At 40.6% G+C, this 25,630-nt stretch overlaps 2 protein-coding genes across 5 annotated transcripts in view; one reads left to right on the top strand and one right to left on the bottom strand.

Annotated features, from left to right (window-relative positions):
* Nucleotides 1-6,253: 6,253 nt before the first annotated feature.
* CGGBP1 (CGG triplet repeat binding protein 1) lies at nucleotides 6,254-17,705 on the bottom strand. 3 transcript variants are annotated; one of them, XM_063126835.1, is made up of 2 exons: nucleotides 17,539-17,705; nucleotides 6,254-10,723 (listed from the first exon to the last, which is right to left on the bottom strand). In XM_063126835.1, exon 2 carries the CDS (start codon nucleotides 10,712-10,714, stop codon nucleotides 10,217-10,219), a length of 498 nt encoding a protein of 165 aa, XP_062982905.1. In that variant the 5' UTR covers nucleotides 10,715-10,723; nucleotides 17,539-17,705; the 3' UTR covers nucleotides 6,254-10,216. The 3 variants fall into 3 exon arrangements, with proteins under 3 accessions (XP_062982905.1, XP_062982907.1, XP_062982906.1); XM_063126837.1 differs by lacking the exon at nucleotides 17,539-17,705 and adding an exon at nucleotides 16,918-17,026; XM_063126836.1 differs by lacking the exon at nucleotides 17,539-17,705 and adding an exon at nucleotides 16,015-16,044.
* Nucleotides 17,622-25,630, top strand: part of ZNF654 (zinc finger protein 654) — a 22,363-nt gene continuing 14,354 nt past the window's right edge. For both annotated transcript variants that reach the window (XM_063126825.1, XM_063126824.1), the window contains exons 1-2: nucleotides 17,622-17,795; nucleotides 24,800-24,945. In XM_063126825.1, coding sequence (XP_062982895.1) covers nucleotides 17,664-17,795; nucleotides 24,800-24,945 — 278 coding nt within the window. In that variant the 5' untranslated portion in view covers nucleotides 17,622-17,663. The remainder of the gene's footprint in view (nucleotides 17,796-24,799; nucleotides 24,946-25,630) is intronic.

Here is a 25,630-nt window from a genome sequence, read left to right as displayed (position 1 = left end):
CGCGGTCCGCTTCTACTCTGCCTCTGGGCAAGGCGGAGCAGGCCAATTCGTTCCTGCTTCTGCGCTTCTAATCGGAGCGGAGCACATGCCTACTTTCATATACATTTCACTGCCATTCTGATAAAGTTTTATTTTATAAAGCTTCTTACCATGTGCCTGTGGATTGTTTGATGCCAACTTCACAAAGAGAGTGCATAGCAGAAAGCTACTTGCATCCATGGTCTGGAGATGTCTTACCTTCACAGTCATAGAAGAGATTCGGTTGAGTTTGACTGTTTCCAGGTTTGGCCTAGGTAGCCTCTAAAATCAGCCTGCAACAGGATGTGGTTTTTGATGTCTGGCATCTGATGAAGTGTACTATAATCCACCAAAGTTTCTGCCACAATACATTTACTAGTTTTTAAGGTGCCACAAGTCACTTTATTTGTGTGTGTGCTGCAAGAGACTACCAGGGCCATCTCTTGAAAGTAAAAAGTTTCTGTTATCTCAAGAAGGGGCAGTGGAAGCGAGGAGAAAGGTCTCTGACAAGCTCTCATAAATCAGATAAATTTATCAGAGGACTTTTCTGCAATAGCATTGCTTCCTCAGCTATATACTATTACTCTTCACGCGTCATGTCATCAAAACGGAACTGAAATACATTTTCTTCTTCTTCTTCTTTGTGGTTCTAATACTTTCCTCTGCACTGCACAAGGAACCACTGAATGAAAAATAGAAATGAAAACAATAGGAAGTTTACAGCTTCAAAATCTTAAAACTTATTTGAAAATGTAGCAATATAAAGTGATTTATAACACACACACACACACACACACACACACACACATGCCTCTCTCTCTTTCTGTGTGCGTGGTGTATGTATATATGATGCAACACTTTGTTTTGATGACTTACTTTCTTTTGGATATTCATAAACACTTATGAACATAGAAAGACAAAAATATGAGCAAGTACAATTTATTAAGAGAGATAACATATAAAGGCTGATCATTGCATCTGACAGTTAAAAATACAAATAACTATATACATTTGCTTTTTTGTTGACGCAGAGGACCAGTGCAGATGAAATATTGCCATTTCTAACCCAGCCTTAACCATCTTGGAACCCCCTAAGTGTGCTGGAAATATAAGTTCCATAATTCTCAGCCAGCTGAGGATGATAGCAGTGGTAGCCCAAGCCATCTGAAGGATGAAAAGTGGGGGAAGGCAGCTGCAACCCCATGTTTAAGAGACCAGAAACAGGCTGGGAGATTGTTCTGTCCCATTCACTGGCCTCTTTTCCCCACCCTTCCCATTGGCTTTTCAAGGTTATGTTGGCATTAACCATAGTCAGGCTCCATTTTAGCACCACAAGAAAGGTGGGGCCAGTAGTTGCACTGCTCCAACTGGAGTACTTATTTGCCTCATCTAATAATTTTTCAGACAACAGGCTTTTAAAACTGTGACATGAAAGGTTCCACTTATAGAAGTCCCCCCCACACACTTTCTTATTGTTTTATAGTGTAATTTATTTAGATTAAGAAAATATTTGGGTTGTGTTTTGTTTTTTAAAGTTAGTGGTGGCTCATGCATCTTGAAAGCGGTTGCACTCCAAGCTTCGCTTTGCCAAGGCACCTCCCAGCTTAAGGTAGATTTTCCTACATCACTATTAGCTTTATCACACTTTGGTGATCCTGAGAAACAAACTTTCGCTTTTACTGAGCTAGTATGGAGTAGAGTGTTGGACCAAGGCTGGGAAGACCAAGGTTCAAATCTCCACTTAACCATGCAGATTCACTGGGTACTAAGTTTCTTAGGGTGCAATCCTACGCATGTTTAAACAGAAAAAAGACCTACAACTCCCAGCATGCCCCAGGCCAACCATGGATATAAATAACTAAATGTTATTATTACTATTTTTACTGTGAGCATGGCAGCTTGCTTAAAAGAAGGGGTAAATAAGAGCTGGGATGGACAGTTCTGAAGTCTGGGACCTGAATCTTGTCCAACAACATCACTGCTTCTCCCTGCCTCCTTGCACATTAGCTAGGGAAGGTTGGAACTCACCAGGCTAAAGAACATGCTGGATCAGACCAAGAGTCCATCTAGTCTAGCACTCTGTTCACACAGTGGCCAACAAGCTGTTGACCAGGAAACACAAGCAGGACACAGTGCAACTGCTCTCTCCCTCCCATGTTCCCCAGCAACTGGTGTATATAGGCTTACTGCCTCTGATACTGGAGGTAGCACATAGCCATCAGGACTAGTTGATAGCCTTCTGCTCCAGGAATTTATCCAACCCCCTTCTCTTGTGGTAGCGAATCCCATAGTTTAATTATGCACTTTGTGAAAAAGTACATCCTTTTGTCTGTTCCAAATTTTCCACTGGCCAGCTTCATGGAATGACCCTGGTTTCTAATGAACCCTACTCCTGCTAAATTGGGGAATAATAGGGCATCTTCTCCTTTAGCACTAGGAAGAGTACTAACCGAATGGGAGGGAAGGCTGTTTCCACTGGCCAGTGTCACTCTCAGGCTTCCCTCCTACTACCACTACTATTTCCCTTGGGTTTCCATCACAGTGCGTGTTCCCAATATCCCGGATACCTTGGTAATATTGCAGAGGTGTTGCACACCCAAAATGATAGGACATACTACAATATTCCACAATCCTCTGAGCAGGGGTAAGCAGCAGTGTGCTCCCAGGAACCTTTCTTGTTACTTGGTAAGGTGCCATACCTCTCCCACTTTTTTAAAAAACCTAAATTAACCCATTTTCTTACCCACAGCTGGGATTGCTGTGAAATGGGTTTCTGTTGGCCCTGAAAACTGGGTTCAAAGGAGTCATTTAGCGTGTTGGGGCTCAAACCCCACCTCTGATTTGTACTCAACCTTTGGCAGGTTACTTGTCCTTTGTGTCACTTCCCATGGTAGCCATTTTGTGGTGGTGCCCAGGACAGTTCTCTAATTACCAAATGTGTCCACAGCCCCCAAGGTTACCTGCTGCTGCTGTAGCACCTCTTCTCATTGTGCAATGGTAGAGAGGGGCCTGGAATAGGAACAATGATGACCAAGCAAAAGCTAGCACTGCCTCTTCCAGCAAGATAACACATATCTCTCTCAGAGGGGAAGGGAAGGATCACAAAAATTTAGCATCGGAACTTGGTGCAGGCCTTGGTCCACCAGCTGACCACCATTGGATTAAAGCAGGGGTTGGGAATTACTGGTCCAGTGGCCAAATGTAGACCTCAATCCCTCTGGATCTCAAACTCTAGACTGTCCCTAGATTGTGCCCCTTCACCTTTCCTGTCCTGGATTATTGATATTATTTACTCCATCCTGCCTTGTCTGTAATTACAAAGCTGACAGAGGGAACCTCACATAGGGATGTATGGATTGTGTAGAATCCATTCCGTTTCACAGAATCAGATTTTGTTTTGTTTTTGAATTTGTGCAAATTCGCATGTATGAAGATGCACAAATTCCCCCCAAAGTGTGCATTTTCACACTTTTGCCTATAGGAAAAACACACACATTCTATAACCCTTTAGAATCTGCCAGACAGGGAGAGACTGGTCCACTATGGATTCATAAAAATCCAAACTTATTTGGTTCTCCAGCATCCCCTAACCTTGCAGAAATTGGAAGGAAAATGCCTGGATGCAAATGTTTTCCCCACTGTCCCTCGTACCCTATGAGCCTTCCGTGAGGGAGGTGGGAGGATCCAGGGCTTTACAGCTTCCCCTGTGCGCAGATGCTCACACATCATCCTGGAAATCAAGAGGGACGTTGCAGGCACCATTTCCCCTGGAAACGGAGTACAATTGAGCTCCATTCCAAGTAAGTTAAACAAAACAAAAAACCCTTGAAACTGCTCCCCCCCCACCTGATGGGCACAGCTGCCCCCATGCAGCTCTGTGCCTGTTTCCAGAGCCCTGCTACTCACAGGGTAGAAGGGATAAACTGTGATTGTGCACCACATTAGCTGCAGTCCTTGGGGGTGTCCTGAGACTGCAGAAAAACCAGGAAATCCATTGTCCCAGTTAACCTAGGGGAAGTTCTGGTTGTCCCTGCTTGACCCCCGGTGCGTCATTTGGATGCACAAGGACGACCTAGAGACAACCCCAGGCTATATGCATGGTGTAGACACGGCCTAAGTGTCCTACTTTATAGAGGTCAGTATTCTATTTTGGAGAGCTGGTATCCTCTAGTTAATGGGCTGTCCACTCCCGGACTGGTTTAAAGTCAAAGAACTTTAACATCAAAAGGGGCTGGCAATTGCCAATCAACCATGAGCACCTGGACAGCAGACTGAGCAGAAATAGAGGTCTCTTGGCCAGTCTTCTCCACAATGGTAAGAGGTATATTTCCATTTAAATTAGTTATTTCTAAATTTGCACCTATACTTACAAATTTGCATACGCAAATATTATACAAAATCAGTGTCTTCTACTTTTCCTGTTGCAATTCCCCTCTATGGCTACCCTTCGCACTCCATTGTGTACTAAACAAAGGTAAGAGTCACATCTATAACTTTGCCTACTTTTGGCTCTGGCCAAACTTGAAAGGTTTTGACTGAAGTAACATGGACCTCAACAGGGAAAAGATTCCTCACCCCTGAATTAATGGGTGGATTTCTTCAAGAACCTGTCAATTCAAGGTCTTCTTCATTTCCTTTAAGGAATCTGCCAAACTTACAGTGAGCAGGGAAAAGAAAAAGGAATTTGCTCCATCTTCAAGCTCACTCCAGGGATAATTGTTAATTGCAACTGTGTATTGTTAACATCTTTAGGTGCTTGTAAGACATTCTGCATTTAACTTCATTTTCATATAAACTGTGTAACATCACCCATTATATAACCTCATCTATAAATCTGTCCTTTATTTTAAAAGGAAACTATTTGCTTATAAATAAATTAAGGCAGGATTGTGACAGGCCCAAGAGATGAGCATCCCTCCTTTCTCTTTCACTTGGTATTTACAGTTGACCAGAGTTGATGTGGCCCCATGTATGCAATATTTTGACTTATTTTTGGCTAGTTCTCCAATAATAAACCTTTCATTTTTTGCCCAAAGTGTGGCAATTAAAATACAAACGGTCCTCAGATTATTATTCATATTATTATCAATATATATGCTTAAATTAATTTCTTACTCCAGATGCTTCCAGCTCAGAGTCTCTGGCCTTATCTACACCACACGGGATACTACACTATGAAAGCAGTACGAAAGCGGTATATGAAAGGCAGGAGCCACACCAAGCAGGATACAGCGGTGTGAAAGTGGTATGAAAGCAGTATATGGCATGTGTCAATGGGCCCCAACAGTTGTCGGTGCACTTCAATACCACTATAAAGCAGTAGTGTAGCTCCTGCCTTTTATATACTGCTTTCATAGTGCATTATCCTGCTTGGTGTAGATTAGGCCACAGACAAAAAGTTTTAAGATTTGTTTGTTTGAGGTATGGGCAAATTTATTCCAATTTTGTGTCACTTTTGCAGATTAATGTGGACTAGAGCAAAGTTATCAGTAAAAAATGCAAATTAAAAGTATGTTCCTCTCAAAGTACACATTTAAATGTTTATTTTAACAATTTTTTCTCTCCAAATACACATTAAAATGTATATTTTGGTATGCTTAAACTACCCAGAGCTGCACGACAACATTCAGAGAAGTGTGATCTCTGACTGATAGCTAATTTCCAATTCATACATTAGTCAGAGAGGAGCGGATCAGGTAATTTAGTATAGGAATTTGGTAAGATTGAATTCTTCCAGCATCCCAAATTTTTAGTTGTTTTTCCTATGTCCAATGCCCCAGAATTAGGCTAAATATATTCCTCTATAAAGGTGCAAGATTCTTCCCAGTATCATATTAACAAAGTTTGTGGTATGGTTATACAAGGGTGGTTTAATCCTCAAATAACCCACAGTAGCTGCGTTCACACAACACAGCAACTCCCCAATCAGGGGGTGCATATTCAAAATGTTTCTTGGTCCATGCCGTATGCGGGTTATGGTAAAAGACTGGTATGTTATTGAGCAAAGTGCTATATCAGATGCTAGGGGAAAAACAAGTGCTGACAATGCTGGGCTAGATGGACCAATGGATTCAGTATAAGGCAGCTTCTTTTGTTCCTTTGCAATACATTGATGTAAAATTTTATTTATGCACCATTTAGCAGAAAGAAGAGAAGAAAAAGGCAATCACTACTATCTTTCTACTTAGATCTGCTAGGTAAAATTTACAATTCTAATGTGACATTTTTCAAATACTATTCATTTTAAAAAACTTTATTTTGTAAAGTCAACACAGAACTTTAAAAACATAAACACAATGAATACGTAACATGCATAAGCCAACAAAATATATATATATATATATATACTAGCAGCGACTGTAAAGATGAAACCGTAGAAAGGGATAGTAAGATTATCCATACAAAGTGTGTCTCTATAAATAAATGGTAATCATTAGCACATTATAATTGTGTCCTTTATTTCACTCAAGAAAAAAGTTATCATTGAAATCAATTTAAGTGCAACATCCTAAATTAAAAAAAAATCCTTTGGGTGTTAGGAATTTTTGAGTAGCTTAAGACCATCCCTTGGCTGGAAGAAACTAATTTTGCTTTCTGTTGTAAACTGGACTGGTTGAGTCAAAGGTTATTTCAATCCATTATAACAATAAAGGTGAAAATCTGAAAATTAGCAGTTCATAAAGATGCCATGTTAACACCTAACATTCAAATTATTGTTACTGCAGTAAATGTAAGCTCTCAATTCCAAACATGATGCATGTCTGTCTCTGAAAAACACACTTTAGCATTAATAGCTTAGAAAGATTTCAGACCCACAAAGGAGAAATCTTGTGCTCAATGAAATAGATAAAAAATAATGAATTTCAAAATTCAGATCTTTGCCAATTAACTCAATCCATGAAGACCAATCCTATGTATTTTACGTGGGAAGCAAGTTGCAGATAATTCAATACATCCTACTTTCAAATACAAATGTCCTTGAAAAGCCAATCATGTTTAAGCAAGATCAATCTGTAAAACATTAAATAAAACTACTTTGGCTAAGTAGCATGTACTTATTTCAGTGCTAATGTTACACGCACAAATGAAAAGAATAAAGTGAGCGAAGTAAAATGATCCACCATTCAATTTTGTACAGTCCGAATGGTGATTAATTAAAAGAAATCAACGATGAGTCACAGACATTGCTCCTTTTCATGATTTATTCCAACATCTAGATCAATGCTATCACCTTGCAGCTTCCTTTCTTCTAGGCAGCACAGTTGCACATGCTCTTAGTGTTTTCACACTTAAGGAGTAATGTGCCATGTAGTAACCTGCTAATCTCTTCTGTGGTGAGATGTGCAGGTTTCAGAAGAACAGAGAGTCATGCTTCTGAAGGTATCACCATGCTGCACATTAATTGGAAGTGTGCAAAGAAAATGTGCACAAATGGTGTGTCCTTGTTAGCCTGTGAGGCTGCCCTGTGAATGCAAGTAGCAAAGGAGTACAAGGACACAACCCCATGAAGTCCAGCACATGCATTTCCCATTGCCTTACACAGAGGGCACCCACTCCATGACTAGACAACACACAGAACAAGCTGATAAATGAGGAAGACAGGAAGTACGCATGTATTGACAGGACTGCATTATGGTCATCTATTTAAACTAACACACAAGAGTTAGTAGATAAACAAAAATAACTATAAAAATTAAACATCTGATTTTTTAAGGAACTATCCACTTGCTCAACCCATTTCTGTCTCCCAAGGCCATGGCTGAGTAATGTTTCTTTTTGAAGAATAAAGTACGGTATCTGCAAAAAAATAAATTAAAAAAATGGCCCAGTATTTTTTAGATAGTACTATTTTTTAGATAGAAAGCTGGGCATTTTTCTGATCCTAATTACCATGAGCTCTCTTGAAAGTAGGAAAAAGGCTTAAAACTTTAGATTGGCCTTTGTGCCTATGAAGTGGATGTGCCACTGCTGCAATCCTAATATAAGAACACACTATTATTATTTTTAAATATTGTACTGGAATAGTGCATTTCAATATTTGAAAACTGGTATGTGGCAAGTCCAGAATATGCTTGCTGTGTGCCAATAATTAGATTCTGCTCTAGAAGTGATTACTAAGGCTGTGATCCTTTGTCTAGTAACAAAGCTCAGGGCTAACAATGTTCAGACGAAGAAAAACAACTCCAAGCTATAGATGAAAAGCTATGAGCAATATTTGAGGTTTGACAAAATTCAGACTAATTTGGCAAGAACTGCAGTGGCACAAGGGGAAAAAAAGGAAAGGCAGGTTCAGGGAAGGGGGAGGACATAGACATTCCTCCTTCAATCACTAGAAGCAATGGGTTGGATCCAGACTTAAGACCTAGAAGAGACCCATTGAAATCAATGGGACATAGTTATGACTTGAATGGGTCTACTCTAAATATGACTAAACTGGAATCCAAACCCTAGAATAAATGTCACCTACACATTTCATCCATACAAAAATGAGAGCTAAAATGCTTTAAAGATGACAGCTACAATTTTTAGTAAGCCAAGCAGACTCCAGGTCCTGGGTTGCATTCACTAGTGCCAAGCCTTGCTATAACAGACTACTTGAATGGTATGGCAGCCTCACTTTCCTTAAACTGCTTATTCTGCATCATCAATTTTACTCCGAAGAGGAAAATGTGTAGGGAAAGGAATAAATCTATGATCTAGCTCATACTTCTATAATGGTTTCCCATTCATTCTCCCCCCCCCCCCATTTGATTCGGCTGTGCATTTTAAGAAAAACAGGCAAGAGGCAGCTAGCTTGCTTCCTTTACAATTCCGTTAAGAAAGAGTAATGTATTTGGGGCATGATCTAGCCTATTTCAACAGGGAAGACATATAGTAATGGTTAATTCTACCATTCAAATCAATGGGATCCAAATCTGCTTAATTTTGGGAGGACTATGCATTGCTGCTAGTTAATGCCTTAAGGATACAATCCTATTCATGTTTAGCTGGGGAAATAATCCTACAACGCCTAGTATTCTGAGAATAGTAGGACTTTCTTCCTGTCAAAAGACGCACAGGACTGCATCCTAAGAATATTTTAAACAGAATGCTGTTCTCCCTGGAAAGAATTTCAAACAAGAAAAGGGAATATACATTGACGCAAAAGGTAATCAAATTACATAGGCCCAAACTAAGCAAAGTTCAAAAGTACTATTCAAATGGATAAAAAAAATCCAGCTACCTGAGACAGCTTTGAAGAGTTGAAGTTAAAGAGAAACAGAAATGGCATAGTTGACAAAAAAAGATCTCCCCATACTAACATTATTTGCAAAGCAATGCCATCTACAGGCAGTCAGCTGTATAACTTCACTCTCAGAGTCCTGCAACTTTCCTCCGATTAACTATAGTATTTAAGAATATGCAAAACCTTTTCCTTTATTTTCCATGGAGTGTCTCAAACATTCTTGCTTTCAGGAACGTTCTTGCTTTCAGGAATGGGATGCTGATTGAAATGAGCATCCAAATGTAAATGCTGCACTTTGCTTTCATTGGGATGTACATCTGCATTCTTGGACCCAGCGCTAGCTGTGCAAGGGTTTGTGTATCCAGACAGAAAGTCCCCCAACAGAAAATAAATTACATAGAATCAGGCAAAAAGTGAGCTCCTGATAATTGTCTGTACCAGCAGAATTACAAAATCTGCATTGGAAATCAAACCTGCAGGATTATCTCAGCATCCTTAAGTACATTGGTGATAAATTTATGCTGAGGATTCAGGCCTAATAAATAGGACATATATGCATACATATTTAGGATTAAAGCCAGAAATGAGACTCTTGAGTTTGACCATATCTAGTTTGTTCATTTCCAAGTATCAAGTAATATGGAAGGAGGAGAAGAAGGAATTAGAGGAAGTTTTCTACATTATTCATTTAGCACTGGGCAATATTTAGCAATTCAACAATATGGCACCTTCCTGCCATCTCCCTGCCCCCAGGAGTTCCAACAACTTTAGTTCCAACAACTTTTTAGATCCAAACTCTTATAATACTAGAGTCAGCCACTGTTTGTTGTACTTCATTGCATTCTGCAATAGATTGTCATTTTACAATACAAAAACCATTACATAACATTGCATGTGCATGAATATAAAAATAAACCACACCACTGCTATGCAACTGTAATACTTCACACCTAGAACCAAGTGGCCTCCTCCTCAGTGGTCTTCAGACTTGATAAGCTGATGGGTGAACCCATCAGGCAAGTAAGCTTTCCTTAGCTGGTCTGCCTTGGGTATGGAGTTCCCATTCTTCACATGGCGAGAGAGAAAAGCACGCACGGCTGGATGGTCAGCCTTCTCGAGGGGAATGCTAGCTTCCAGAAACATTTTTACAAAGTCCTGGATGACACCGGGCTTCTCTGTCTGGGGTGCACTGTTGCACTGCAGAGAGGCAGTCAGTGTCCGTGGCTTCTTCCTCACGGTTTGCTCTTCAAACTCCCCCTTGCGCTTGGTGTGAGTTTTGGATTTGAGATGGTCATTGATTGCAGACTTGCGAACATGATTCAGAACCACATTGCAGAAACTGCAATATAGTTTCCCTCCGTCTTCGTACAGTTCACTGCCAAACTCAGTTACACGGTCCTGAGGAGTCACATACAAAGCAGTCTTGGAACGGCTTCGGGAGGGAGGAGGCTTCACGTCAAATCGGTCCATTGTCGTCTTCTTTAAAAAGGAAGCAAGAGAGTTCTATTACATTTACATTCACGCTGTACAGTCTCAAATATATAGTATAATAATTTATTTACATTTTCAGTGCTCTGCTAATTGGATAATATACATGCCAACTATTTCCCTAACATGGAACACAACGGAATATGCTAAATAGCTCTGCAGGCAAAAATGATGCATTCCACACAAGATGGCATTTGAAACTTGCCCCCTAGATACTGATGCATGGCCCATTGGCTCCTGTAGAAATCAAGTCTCTCTCTCTCTGTGTGTGTGTGTGTGTGTGTTGTTTGTTTTTTAAGCAGGCTTGGAGAACTAGCCTAAGAACAACATGCTTAAGCTCCACTGATACCAACTTAAGTGTTCTAGATTGCAGCCTTTGTTTCTAGACTGTACAAATAAATTTGTGTGATGCTAAATGTAAAATACAGAATGATAGGAAGAAGTGAAGTGGGGAGTTATTTAAAAGAGCACAAATTCATTTTGATTTCTATCTTTCATTACTATTCCAAAGATATTCCCAAATTGACTGACCAATACCCATTCCTGATAAATATACCACAGTGTACAGTAATTTGTAGCTAACTTGATTATGACTGTGATGTATACTTTAATTATCTGTAGCTACAATTGCAAACACTAACTGCAGTCCTTTGAGAAAAATATACTTTCATGTGGTTGACATTGATATGCTGGGTGCCTGACTTCCACATCCTTGGCTCAGATTTGCTATGGCAAGGCTTTTAGAAAATTATGAACATTAGCTCCTGTTTCTATTTGCAGCTGAGAAAGACAAGAACATTTCACTGCACTTTTGAACATTTTAACAGACAAAGCATTTTACTCCAACAGCACAACACTTTCTGAGATTTCAGAACTCACAGGGCTTTATGAGACACAATATGAGACTTATGCTTTTAAACCAGATCGGGTTTAAACACATAGATCATCTGCTGCCATCTCACCTAATTTAACCCTCAAGGAAAGGGAAAATGTCAGAATGCTTCACTTTGGTAAGTTTTCTGAGGAAAAGCCTGGTTGTTGTGGACAAAGTTCTACTGCAGCGCTGTTAAGAGGGATATCTTTGTTGCAGCTGGACCAAATTCAGCCTCACAGCAACATATATTAGGCAGTGTTCAGAGAGCTCCGAGAACCCAACCTGCTTTCTGTTTGTTTGAAAACCAATACTGCTTGTAAGCAGAAACACACTACTCCAGTATTAAATAATTACCAGAAGGTGATTGAAAGATACCAATGATGATCTATCATGCTACTGTGGGCTTGGATTTAGGTTATCACAGCCAGTATTGATTCAGCAAACAGCACAATTTTATGCAGGTTTACTCAGAAGTGAATCCTATTTAATCAGCTGCAAGCATATGGACATTAATTCAGAGTAAGCACCACTGAATGTTCTCCCAACTCCAATCCACAAGTAGCATAAGTTACCTTTAGTAGTTCCGTAATCCTGAACCTCTCTTGACCCCACAAATAAATAAATAAAATAGTACTAGTAATGGTTTGATTTTGAAAGGTTCCGGATCATGATTTGGAAGAAAAATTATAATATCAAAAATCATTACTAAGCATTCTATTTAACTAATGAAGCAATATAAGTTGTACCAGTTGATGGATGAAATGATATTGCTCTTTGGAAAGCCTGACAAACAAAGTTAAAAACCCAAAGTAAAGGCGGCAAAGGAAGCTCATGCTTTTCTGAATAGTAAAGTGTGACCTCTAGTGGCAACATCAGAAGTTGCACAAATCCTACTTTGTTACAAATGCAGCATTTCCAAGTGTTGCTTTGGCAATCATCATATTATAAGGAAAAGAAAACTAGGCTGAAAATAAATACCTGCTTTGACCTCTAGCCTGTCAATAGCACTACTGAAGTACTCTGCTTTTGAGAACTCTGCTAAGTATTAAGAAATTTCTCCAAACTAAATTAGATTACTCTTATCTATTTAAAATTCTTATACCCTGCCCTTCCTACAAAAGTGGCTTACAATATGAGTAAAACCAATACCAATAAAACAACTATAAAATCATACTTTCATATTAAAACAATTTAATACCCAACAGTAAAGATCTAACTTAAAAACACTAAAACTAATAAGTCAGGAGCTAAATTCTTGTGTAAATAAAAACGTCTTTAACTTACCATTAAAAATTGTCACATTGGGGGGCTAATTGCACCTCACCATTTACTTTAATGTGCTCTTTAAAGGAATAAAAGTGCTTTAGGATGCAATCCTATACACATTAAGACAGAAAAAATCCTACAACTCCCAGCATTCCTCAGCTACCATGGGGAATGCTGGCTAGGGAATGCTGGGAGTTGTCAGGCTTTTTTCTATCTAAACATGCATAGGATTTTGCCCTAAAGCACATTTACTGCTATTGTCATACAGGTAGCAGTGGGGGCAAGTTTTCCTTATCTTAGGTTCACAAATCTGGGTAGCTTAATTTATATATTAAAAGGACACAAATAATACCAGGAAAGGTAAATATAGATTCAACAGGTATTTCAGACTTCTTCCCAATACATCCCATCAACAAACTTCTAGCATTTTGTGATCCTTCTTTGTTTCAACCTTTTCAAACATTTTTGTAGCTGTCTCATATTCCCCATTCCACGATTTCATTAGCCAGATGATCTTGTGTATCATCCTTCTTATGCGTGATCTACCTTGCCAAAGTGGTGAAACATAAAAGGATAATGGAATCTATTTGAAGGTCATCTACCCATCACTTGATCCACACTGAAAACACTCCACTCCATAATTCCTGATGTATTTAAAACCCAGGTATCTATAAAAGTACAACCTGTTTACCAGCACCACCTTCATCACTGTACACATCTATCAAGGGGATGTCAGTGACATGCAAATCCTGAGTTATTAGGCATTTGTCTTGTCGCCTCTAATCCTGAGTTATTAGGCATTTGTCTTGTCACCTCTAAGCCAATATCTAGGGATGCATTCAGACCTCTAACACATCGCTCCAAGTCTAAGTCCGAGTTGGCATTGCCCCAATGCAGATTATCTCACTTATGATGCTTCACATTAATGCTGAATTGTCCTCCTGAAAGAATCATGTACATTCACTTGATATGTGAAATCATCTGTATACAGCAAGGTTCACTGCTCTAGTACCTGAATAAGAGTGCCACTGCTGTAACAATAGATGAACAATTACCCCACTGAAACCCTCAACACACATTTTAAAGAAATTGACAAAGTACTTTGGATCAGAAGGATCACCATAAACAGCATGCCCCTCTCCTGCTACACACAAACTTTCTCAGTCTCTCTCTCATTTCCAGAAGAGCACAGAAGCAGCACACAGATTACTGCAACAGAGCTACTCAAGATCACGTAATTAACTGTTCCTCTATGCACTTAAACTATGCTTTCATAATCACATTAGTTGCAGAGGATTATTTCACCTCTTCCAAAGTGTGTTTATGGGCAAAGTGGGAATTTGAATCTGTGTTAGTACCAAACTGGGTAATTATACTGGATGAACTAATCCAGAGGGTATGATTTTGAGTAGATAACTCATTTAAAAAATATTCAGCCAGATGGGCATGGATGAGGGAATGGTGTCAAATGAGAAAATCAAATAAAGGCACAATCCTGTGCATATTTGTAGAGAAAAAAAAGCCCTCAACTACCAGTATTCCCTAGCCATGCAGGCTGGGAAATGTTTGGACATGTAGGACTTTTTATGTCTAAATATGAATAGGAAGGCACCCTAAGTTATCTAGTGAGGAACAGTGGTTTAGTCATTTTTATCTTGCCTGCATGACACCTGCCACTGCATCCAATGCAAAAGTCAGAGAATGTCCTTACCCCCACTGTTCTATGCCAAGGCATGTTCTTTCCTGATTTAGTGTGTATATTGATAAAGTGGATTCTCTTCATACCTGTCTGAAAACCATACTTTGAGTGTGGCTACCCAATCGTGAGGGAAAAGCACAGGTCTAAAGCTCACCTGTATATTCTGTGGCTGAACCTTGCATCTCAGCTCAAAATGTTTGTACCACAATACTGTAAAGTAAGGCCATCATCTTTTTATGATGCTGTCTGTGGGCATAGTTTGGACAGCGGATATAGGGTATCTTCCTATAAAAGAGTGAGTTCTTCTAATGATCCATGCCTTGACTTTATATTTTCTGTGTCACGGGGCGCTACAAGATGCTGGATCTATGCTTTTTACATTGCTGTTTGTGGACACTGATTATGAAGCAATAAAGTTTTGAGGTCATTGGGTGAAAACCACCAGGAACTGGGTAGATGCAAGTTTTTCCCTACATGTCAAGCTTTACTTTTACTGGCCATGACAGTTAAAGGGTGGACGAAAGGAATACTTTTTTCATTTGTACTAAGCAACACAATTCACACATTTCCCTAATTTTCTACAATCATGAGAACTATAAGCTTTTTGAAAATAGAAGTGTAAAATCAGGGTTAAATAATGGCTTACCTGTGCATCAAGTGGAAAGACTAGAACCATGGTAGTACTTAGGTTTCCATGTATGTATTTATTTACTACATTTCTATACCATTCAACAGCTAAAGCTCTCTGGTTGGTTCACAAAACAACTTAAAACCATAAAACAGAGCAACACAGTATAACATAAGATCTTTACGTTTAATATAGAATAAGGTAACACTACGTGGAAATCAATATAATAAATGGTAGCCTTGGCAAACCACTTATATTCCAGACTAACTAAGAATTATTATTGCAGTATCAGACGGATGCTGCAAGAATAAAATACTACCACAAACTCTTGGAAGAATGAGATATTTCCAGTGCAACTTCTGCAAGTTTACTCAGAAATAAGTCCCACTGAGTTCAGTGCAGATATATGTTTATATGCAACCTTATCCATCACACCCTTAGAGATTTGAAGCTCTCAAACTCGGAGGCATCCGATCATCCAATGCAGGGTGAGAGGAACAGCAGAGGCAATCTTTGCCTCTCTATCTTTTGCTCCTGCAGATTTCATCAGACAGGCTTTTCAGCCCATCCAGCAAACATGCTTCAGAGGGGAGGGAAGGAAGCCGTAGGTGGCTCAGGAGAACTGGTATCCTGGCCTCTCCAGTCTCCTCCCCTCTGCTCCCCTGAACAACCCCTTCTCCCTTCCTCAGAGGTTGAGTTTCGGACCTTGGAGAAGCAGCACCTCTAAGGGGGGCACAGGATGGATCTCTGACCATCCCCCCCCGAGGACGGAGCCCCTGTCTCTAACCTTGGACACATTTTACTTATGTTAGTACCTCATTTGAATGTTCTCAGAGTCATTATCTGTCAATGGACTCTTCATACTATATGCTTCAAGAAAATGTGCACCTTTTAGTTTCTTAAAGAAATCATACAAATTTCAGTATGCCAAACTTGCTCTGCCTATCTGTAAAAATAACAATTACGTGGTCATTCATTAAAAAGAACTATATTTCTCTGACCGGGAAACCCTCATGCAAGTTTTCTTCACCAGATATTATATTTACACTCTATGTGTCACTATATAGGATGTTCTCAGGAAGATGAGAGGGGCCATTCCACCAACCTTGGGGAACACCACCCCATGAAGGCTCCTCCTCCCTCCACTGTCACCACCACCAGCCATTCCAGCTGTGCTGAGGGAGAGGGGAAAGCAGGGCCACTCCACCAGCCCTGCTAGAAATATTAATTTGCGCCCCCCCCCTCTTCCCTCCTCATTCATTTTTCCTTGTGTGTCATGCCTTCTTAGATTGTAACCCTGAGGGCAGCGACTGTCTTGTGCTACTGGTCACATGTAAGCTGCTGGGGAGCTTTCTTTAGGGGATGATAAATACTTCAAATAAATAAATAAATGAATGAATGCACATTACTAGTGAGCTCCGACGCGTGACCCCCAACTCGCCCCCCTCCCGGGCCCTCCTTGAATTCTGCCCCCAGGGTCTTGGGCGCTCTTTCTCCACCTCCAGAACCCTCTCCGTGCCCCCTTGCCTGCCATTTAGCGAACACCGCCGCCCCATCTTCGCCCGTCTCCTCCCAGCCTCCTTCCTTCCTTCCACCCCATCTACTGTTATTCTTCCGCCCCTCTCCTTTTCTTCGCCACCCAACGGTGGGGAGGAAGAGGAAGGCAGGCGGCGCTGCCGTCGCTCCCGACGAAGCCTCTCCCCTCTCCCCATCCTTACAGCTCCGGAGAACGCAGCGATCGGTGCCCGCAACGGCCAGGACGCAGCTTCGACCGACTCCGCGCTCACCCTCCGGCCCCCGCGACGGCGCGGAGCAGACTCGGCGGAGCCGCCTGCCAGACAGACGGACCGGGGGGCGGGGGGGGGGATGGCTGAGCGGAGTTGTTTCCTCCCTCCGGCTAGTCAGGAAGGCGGGACGTCGGCCCTAGCAACACCATCGCCAATCAAGGCACTGGTAAGAGCGAGAAAGCCCGTGCGAGAGGGCGAAAAGCGAACGCCGTTCTCTGTGGCTGACAGTGAGGAGAGTGACAAGAGCTTTCACCAGTCGCTGAGGCGGAGGGTCGGAAGTTGTCTGGAAGACGCGACCCACTCACAAGGAGAGGGCGGAGATGTTTACTTTGAAGGATGAAATGTGGGCCCAATCGCCAAGGGCAGAGGTGGGGCTTAGTGGTTTTGATCGATCCGGCTTCTTGCCAATCAAAAAGTGGCTCTGAAAGTTCGGCGAAGAATGGGGAAACGCATTCTCCAATCGGATGCCAAAGAACAGGAGCTGTGCCGAAATGAAGGCGCTCGGAGGGTCAGAGGTCGTGGGACCGGCGGTTGATTGGCATCCGAACTCACCAGTAACAACGCGTGGTGGGGGTGGTGCCGGAACTGAGGAACGCGGCCGATCGGGGCGGGTTATCCGGTCGATCGGGGCGGGGGAGAGAGCTGGAGCTCGGTACGCGCAGGGCGGCCGGAGCAGCATGGCGGAAGACGAGAGCGATCAGGAGTCGGAGAGACTCGGCGAGGAACTCGAGGCCATTGCGGGGCCGCGCCTTCCCGCCGGCTTGTCTCCTGCCCTGAGCAGCCAGTATTACTGCTACCGCTTCTGCCAGGTGAGCGGCTGGCCCCGCCCCCTTTAGGCTGACATCTGGGGGGTGGGGGATTGGCGGCCGAGGAGAGACCTGCGATTGAATCTTCCGGGGGCGGAACGCTGGCGGCTCCCCCTTCTCCCGCCGCCGTCGCCGCCGCCGCCGAACGGGGACGGACCAACTGCCAATGGCGTGGGATGGGGGGGCGGCAGGGAAGGCTGAGGGGACGAGCCCTCAGGAGTGGTGGTGGGGGGTGTCTTGCCTTGACATCCGTGAATGGTTCCCCACCCACGCCGCCCGTGAAGAGCGGGCAAGAGAGCTGAAGGAAAACTCGCCCCTTCGCCTTTGCCCGAGGAAGGGGATGAGTTGTTTTCTCTGACGGCAGTTTTTCCCCTCATGAATCTCACTGTCGTCGTCGACGACGTCTAATTTGGGGAGGGTTGTAAATTGTGGAGCTGAGCCTGACCGTGACCTTAATTTTCCTCTTGGCTGACTTTGCTTCACGTCGCTGCTGGTTTTTTTTTGGGGGGGGGGCTGTTGTTGGTTTTGGGGAGGGGGAGGGAGGGCCCCCTTTTCCCCCGTCTCTCTCCCCTCCCCGCCTCAGGCCTTTGGTCGTGTAATTGCCCTTGTGGAGCAGGGTCTGCGGGTGGGTGTAAGAGGTAAGGGGAGATCTTGATATTCCTGTCAGGGAAGTGTTTGCGGATGTTGAGGCAACCGGGAAAGCTATCCTGGCCTTTTCTCTTTGTTTTAACTCTTGTAGTGTCGTTCTTTTAGGTTGCCATGAGAGAAAAATGAGGTCCAAAGGGGCCCATGAGAATGAATTAGTGTTCATTGCTGCTAGCTAAATTCCCAATTTGGGAAATTGTGGGCTCCTCTTCATGAAGGCATGTTTTTCAGTAACTGGGGGAGGGGTTGTTCATTAACAAGGAATGGCTGCTTGGTTCTAAATCTTTGGCATGTTATTTGGCTGAAATTTATGTTTCATGACACTTAAGTCCAGTCTGATACAAGTTGGGAAGCAAGTCCCACTGTGTTAGTAACACTTACATCCAGTTAAATGCCACTATGTATTTCAGAAAATTGAAGTATATCTTTAAAACACTTGGTCAAAGTGAAGAATGAACTATATGCTCATTGGAAAAAATCAGGTTGCTTTCATCACATTTTTATTTCTGAGAAGTGTTTAATGAGTTATTTGCTTAAATTTGATTTGTTTGCTGTGATAACATTTACCAAATTCATAATTTGTCTGAACATATTCCCAATTCTTTGTGCACGTGTTTTCCTAATGCTTAATCATTGTGGAAGGGATAGAAAAACTGATCTATCTGATAACAAGATGCTATATGACTGCTACATGTTGCTACACAGTTTGCATTTTTGTAACTTGCATCAGGATTACTAGATCACAATATAAAGTCAGTATTTTGGGTAAAACTAGGTCTTAAATTTTAATTAAAAGGTGCTGTGATCCTTTGGTTGCTCTTTGCTATCCTTGTGCGTCCTTTAAATTATTTAGGTCGCAATCCTATGCCTAGTTACCTGGAAGTAAACTCAATTGGACTTAATTCTGAGTAGGATTTGTGTGACACTGTCTAATCATTCATACAAAGTTAATCAGAATTAACCTGAACTTCACATTGATTATCCATTTAATATTGCTAATATATTAAATGTCTGATTTGTAGATTGATGTAAACTCTGTAACCTTGTAATATGTAGTCTGATGTTTTGATAGTGGTATAGTAGGGTTGGGTAGAAACTCACTACTGAGGCCATATGGTGGGTGCATTTCACCAGTTGTCCTAATAGTGTACAGATAATAATTTGCAAAAAGCAGTGGCTGAACCTTTAAGAGAAATTGACTTGTGAAAATCGAGTTTATATTACATCTGAAGTGTTACAATGTTCAAAGAGAATGCTGTTTCTTGCTTAATATTAAATCACACTTTATAGGCCTGAGAAAAGATTGGGTCATTGTAGCAATGATTCGTTTTCTCTTCTTTCTCCACCCTTTCAACTCCTTGAGTTCTACACAAGATGTAATGTCACATATTTCAAATGAGTCTGCAATCCTATACACAGTTTACCTTGGAATAAGTTCTATTGAACACAGTGAGGCTTGCTTCTGATTAGACATGCATGGGATTGCACTTCATGAGGCTGCTTTGGATAGGAAAAAATGAATCTGAATGCTAAAAGTTGAAATTGTAAGCAAACATCATGGATATTATTTAGATGTTCTTTCAGTCCTTGAATTTAGGATTTGGCTAGAAATCGGTTTAGGTCACAATCCTAAATCAATTCTATGCATGCTGGATGGAGAATGGTTGGAGTTGTAGGACTTTTTTTCTGTCTAAACATGCATAAGATTGTGCCTTTTGCTTCTCTTTCTAGTCTTTCTTTACCTAATCTTTTTGACTGCATATTTCCCATTTTCTGTTTAGTCTAGTCCGTCTACCCACAGTGTTCTTTAGCTATTTTTTTCCTAATCCAGGACCTGTTTTCTTTTGAAAAATAATAGATTTTCCTTGCTACTGATTTTGTATGAGGAAGCTTCTATACGGAAGAACTTCTTAAGTGTTTTAATCAGGCAGTGTTGCCAGTTTATTTGGTTTTTATGCACTCATTGTTTACAATCCTTTGAATTTGTTTGTAGCCGGTTTTGAGTGGATGATGATGATTTATATAGCACCATCAATGTACATGGTGCTGTACATTATTTATTTATTTATATAGCACCAGGTCTAAATTCGAAATATAAAAATACTGAAATGAAAGATGTGTCACTAATTTGGTTTTCTTTTGTGACCCAGGGTGAAGTTATGGGTATAAAAGGATACACCTTATATATTTCAATAGCACATACATAGGTGTATGCTTGATACAGAAAGGGGTGTAGTTGGGAACATGTCTGAGTGAAGATTGAATGTCATATACATGTATTGACATGCAGTGGATTGCGGTCAAGTTAAAAAAAACATGCTTAGCTTAATAGATGCCTAAAACTGGAAGGGTGTCAGTGCAATAAAGCAATACTGAAATAGAACTGAAGGTCTTGTTCTATGCATGGCTATAGTCCCCCCACCCCCCCGGTGACTTGTGATTTTAGTTGCTGTGACTTGCTTATAATGTAAGGAATTCATGTTCCAAGTTTTGATGCTGGTTTTGGACTTGGATGTTGTGTGACAAATCCATTTTAAGTTGATAATATAGGTAAAGTATATTCATTGATTAGTCTCTGCAGGATTGAGGTTAGGAACTGGTTTTATAGTTTCAGGTCACTTCAGTTCTATTATCATACATCTGATTATATCTATAATCCCCCCCCCATTTAATCATATATAGTGTAACTGGTTGACATTTTTTACTAGCACCAACAGATCTTTGTTCTCAGGTATAGTTTATCAGTTCACAGTAACCTCATTTACAAAGTATAAATATGATTTCTCATATACAAAAGAGTAACTTTTAACTGAAACATCTGCAAAGAGTGTATCTAGTGTTTCCTAGACTAAGGAACCTGAAAAATACTTACAAGTTTCTTCAGTGTACTATGTTGGAAATGTCACAGGATAGCCTTCAGTTCCTTATGACCTGGTAAAACCATGTTCTGTAAGGATTGTTTCAAGATGTAGCATTGGAAAAGCCAAGATGATGAAGTTTTGTAGCGCAGGCTGAATATATTGGTTTGGGGGTCTGAAGCCATCCTTAAATGACAAGATGTGCTAAAATAAAACAGCCAGTTATTCAGAGTTGCACGTATCTGAGGTCAGCTGAATCATACCTGATAGTTTACTATCTATCACCTCAGAAATATTCTTCTTCCATCTCACTTCCTAAGGCTTGATCTTGTTGGGATGGGAACTGTGTAATTCAACCATTTTGGTTGATCGCAACTCCTGCAGATAGTATGGCAATGTCAAAAATGATGATAAATTACTGAGGAATTGCTGTTTCTAGAAAAAACACATATCTCATATCTGTGCTATTTAGTTAAGACAATTATTAATAATAATAATAATAATAATAATATTTCTTACCCGCCTCTCCATTTTGATCGAGGCGGAGAACAACAGTAAGTATAAAATATATAAAATGCTGATTAAAAACGTAGTATACATTGTTAAAACATCCTAAAAAACATCCTAAAAGCATCCTAAATAAGTTTCAGTTACTAGTTTGGACAAAGCTAATGCTATCCAGAAGAAAAGAGTTTTCAGGGAGAAATGGAAACGGGATATAAACCAGCCTCTGTAAACCATGTGAAGCTCAAGCCACAGCAGTTTTAATTTGATTGAAATGAAGAGTGCTTTATATAGCTAAGAATAACAGGATTTGGGCTTCCTTGCTACTATTGTACTAGCACTAGGCCTGCTCAGTGGTAATTGTTGCTGTGTAGTCTCTATGCAAAGGACACACCTCCTTTCATCCACCTTTTCCTCCAACCCCTGCAGTAGCTAGTGCTTCAAGAAGGGGATCCTTTTAATTAAAGATCATGAGTATGCACCAGTGCTCAAACAATGGTGCACATGAGATTTTTTTAAAAAGAGGTACATGGAACGCAGTCTCTTCTGATATCAGACGGCTGAAATCTAATATATTGGTTATAGTCACCTGTCCACTCATGTTTCCAACCGAGAGGCTCTTCTGAAACATTAGAAGCTGCCTTACACTAAATTGGACCATTGGTCATTCTAGCACAGTATTGTTTACCCTGACTAGCAGAGGCTCTCAAAGACAGAAATTTTTCTCATCCCTACCTTAGCGGTGCCAGGAATTGAACTTGGGACATTTTGCATGCAAAACAGATGCTCTGTTACTAAGCTGTGACCCTTCCTCCTGAGTATCACCCAGATATAGTGCTTAACATCTTGACTTTTTCAGCAAAATTGGTCCTAAGTCCTTTGACCCACACCAGAGCACCTTGCCTTGGAAATCTGTGTTTTTGAATAACAAATCATTCCCTGGGCATGGCAAGTGCATACAGTCATCCATGGGGCACACAGTGGACAGTTCATTCTACCGTATAGACTCACCTGCAGATCAGAAATGTTTTTGAGGGTCAGAGAAAAGGTGCTGTGTGTGTGTGTGTGTGTGTGTGTGTGTGTGAGAGAGAGAGAGAGAGAGAGAGAGAGAGAGAGAGAGAGAGAGAGATCGGGATAAGGTAAGAGGCCAGGAAGGAGTTGGCAATTAATAAGTGATGTATCTCTTGGATTCAGTTGCTTTGTCCCCATTGTAATCTGAGGCCAAATACAGATTCTGCTCCCTCCTCTGAAGAAAAGCTGCTCTTAAGATGTTGCATATCCCTGTGCAACAGCTGATGATGGGTTACAACTGCAAAGGACATCCAACATAGTAATTTAAATACTATTTTAAAAAACATCTGAAAAGTATTGTAAAGTTTCTACAGTTTACACTTCATAGTGAATCTCCAACCCATGTAGGGGCAGGGATTTCTTTGTGAAATTGACACAGACATGGCCCTTCCGTGAAAATGACTTCTGGCTGTCCATCTCCCTCTGTCCCATCCCACAAACCATCCTCTTGATCAAGAATGACTGGAATAAGTGCTTGTTAATAAGCTTGTTGGCACTCCCTTTTCCTGACAAGGCCACAGATCTACTTGCTTAAAGCAAAATAAGTATTTTCTCCCTGAAACTTGAAGGAAGTGGTGATATCCATGCAAACAGGTAAATTGAGGTTGTTAAACAAAATTTTCAAAAGTAATTTTATTAATAAGGTAGTTGATTAGCATGGAAATTATAAGACAAATTTAAACACATTAAGCACTGGAGCTCACATATTTGATTAAGTACTTAAGCTATAAATAAGAGAACTTTGGCAATTGGGTGGCATAGAAATGTAATACATTTATTTATTTATTTACTGTATTTTTATTCTGCTTTTCAGACTATTGTTTCCCCAAACAGCTCACATCAGTCAAAAAGAGAGTCAGGCTCTACCGTCAGGCTTACAAACTAAAAAGACAAGACACACAAGGAAAGGGAGTGGAGGGAAAAGGAGGGAGGTCCGTTTTTCACAGCCAATACAAGGTGGTGAGCTATAAGATGAGCTGTAAGAGCATATTTAAATGCACTTAAAGCAAGGTTGATCTTCCCATGGTGATGGTCTTATTTGAATTGATGACTATTTGTTTGATGGATGGGGCCAGAATGTTCTTTTCACTTTTACAGTCTCAGGGCTACAAGCAGTTGGAGAAGAGTATTCTTTCTGGCAAGGAGGGGGAAGTGAGCTCCCTGCCACAGCTCCTTCTCTGGCAGATGGAAGGCCCAGGTTGATCTCCCCTTTTACTTGCTCATTTTCCTTTTGCTCCCCACCCTTTCTTCTATACTCACTAGCCTTTATTCCCCCCCCCCCTTTTGGCTATATATTTCTTGTTAGCTGCTGGGGAAAGCTGTGGATGAGGTGGAGTGGTATACTTATATTGTATACATCTAAGAAAAAAGACCCAATAAAATATTTTTAATAATAAAAGAGTTCAACTCACTGCTGCTGGATACTGAAATTTAATAGAAGTCCAAAGGGTCACTAATGTTTGTTGGCTCCAGAACACTAGTAGCATTTAGATTGTGACTGCGTTGGTGTTATTATTATTATTATTATTATTATTTATTTATTTATTTATATAGCACCATCAATGTACATGGTGCTGTACAGAGTAAAATAATAAATAACAAGACCCTGCCGCATAGGCTTACATTCTAATAAAATCATAATAAAACAATAAGGCGGGGAAGAGAATGCACCAAACAGGCAGTATAAAAGTCAGAACAAAATCTAGATCTAGTCCTCATTTGCCAGTGTGTATGTTTGCCTGGGATGGCTGTAGGCTGTGGTGGTGATTTTATTGTCCTTGGCAGTGGACAGCTCATCTACTTAATATTGATACAAAGAAGATTTTTCATGGCTATATAACTTGTTGGGATTCCTCTATCTCTGCTCATGTGCTACTTCTGACCAAATTTAATTTGTAGTCTTTTTTCCCCTCCCTTTACCCCCAATAGGTTGTTGAAGACTATGCTGGAAGATGGCAGGTTCCTCTGCCACAGCTTCAGGTGCTTCAGACAGCGCTCTGTTGTTTTACATCTGCATGTGTATCATTCCCAGCTGAATGTGAACATGTACAGTATGTGCTGAGTAGCCTAGCCTTGTAAGTAAATCTCTTCTTCTCCTGTTACTAAGATTTCTGTGCTAACTTTCTGGATAATTTATGATCACTTCAGAAATTGATATTTAACGAAAATTGTACAATTTTCTGAATTTTGTAAAGCAATAAGAAACTTATATCATTTATATCATTGTTTCTCAAGCATATGAAAAGCTTATTTGATATAGCAACAGGCAGTAATATTTGCATGACATTTCTTATCTTTCACCTATTTGTTAACGTAGCTTTGTGATGGATTCAAACAAGTCATGAAGCATTTCCTAGAAAAGCTGGTTTTAGATAGGACAGGTATTACTTTTGGTACTATTTTTGAGAGAGAGAAACTAAATTATTAATATATTTTAAGTTAGTAAAGATGTTCAAGCACTTGAATAAAACTGTTTTCTAGGATAAGTGAAGAATATACTGAAATCTTTTTATTTTTAATGCCTTGTTATCCCAATCTGTCTCTTGTGCAGAAATTAGTTGTGTTCAGTTTGATTTGTGAACTACAAGTTGTTGTTGTTGTTGTTGTTGTTATTATTATTTTGCATTTTTATACCGCCCAACAGCCGAAGCTCCCTGGGCAGTTCACAAAAACTAGTTCCAGTACAGACACTGCTTTGAAACATTGAAAGGTCAATTTTGTGTGTCGTGGATACATACCAGCCAGTATGAATAATCAATG

This window comes from Elgaria multicarinata, chromosome 5 (genome assembly GCF_023053635.1).
Source record: "Elgaria multicarinata webbii isolate HBS135686 ecotype San Diego chromosome 5, rElgMul1.1.pri, whole genome shotgun sequence".
Classification (NCBI taxonomy): domain Eukaryota; kingdom Metazoa; phylum Chordata; class Lepidosauria; order Squamata; family Anguidae; genus Elgaria; species Elgaria multicarinata.
This window is presented reverse-complemented; position numbering and strand designations above follow the sequence as displayed.

Coding starts and splice junctions, on each gene's coding strand:
- CGGBP1 (XM_063126835.1), bottom strand. CDS start 10,714: ATGGACCGATTTGACGTGAAGCCTCCTCCCTCCCGAAGCCGTTCCAAG.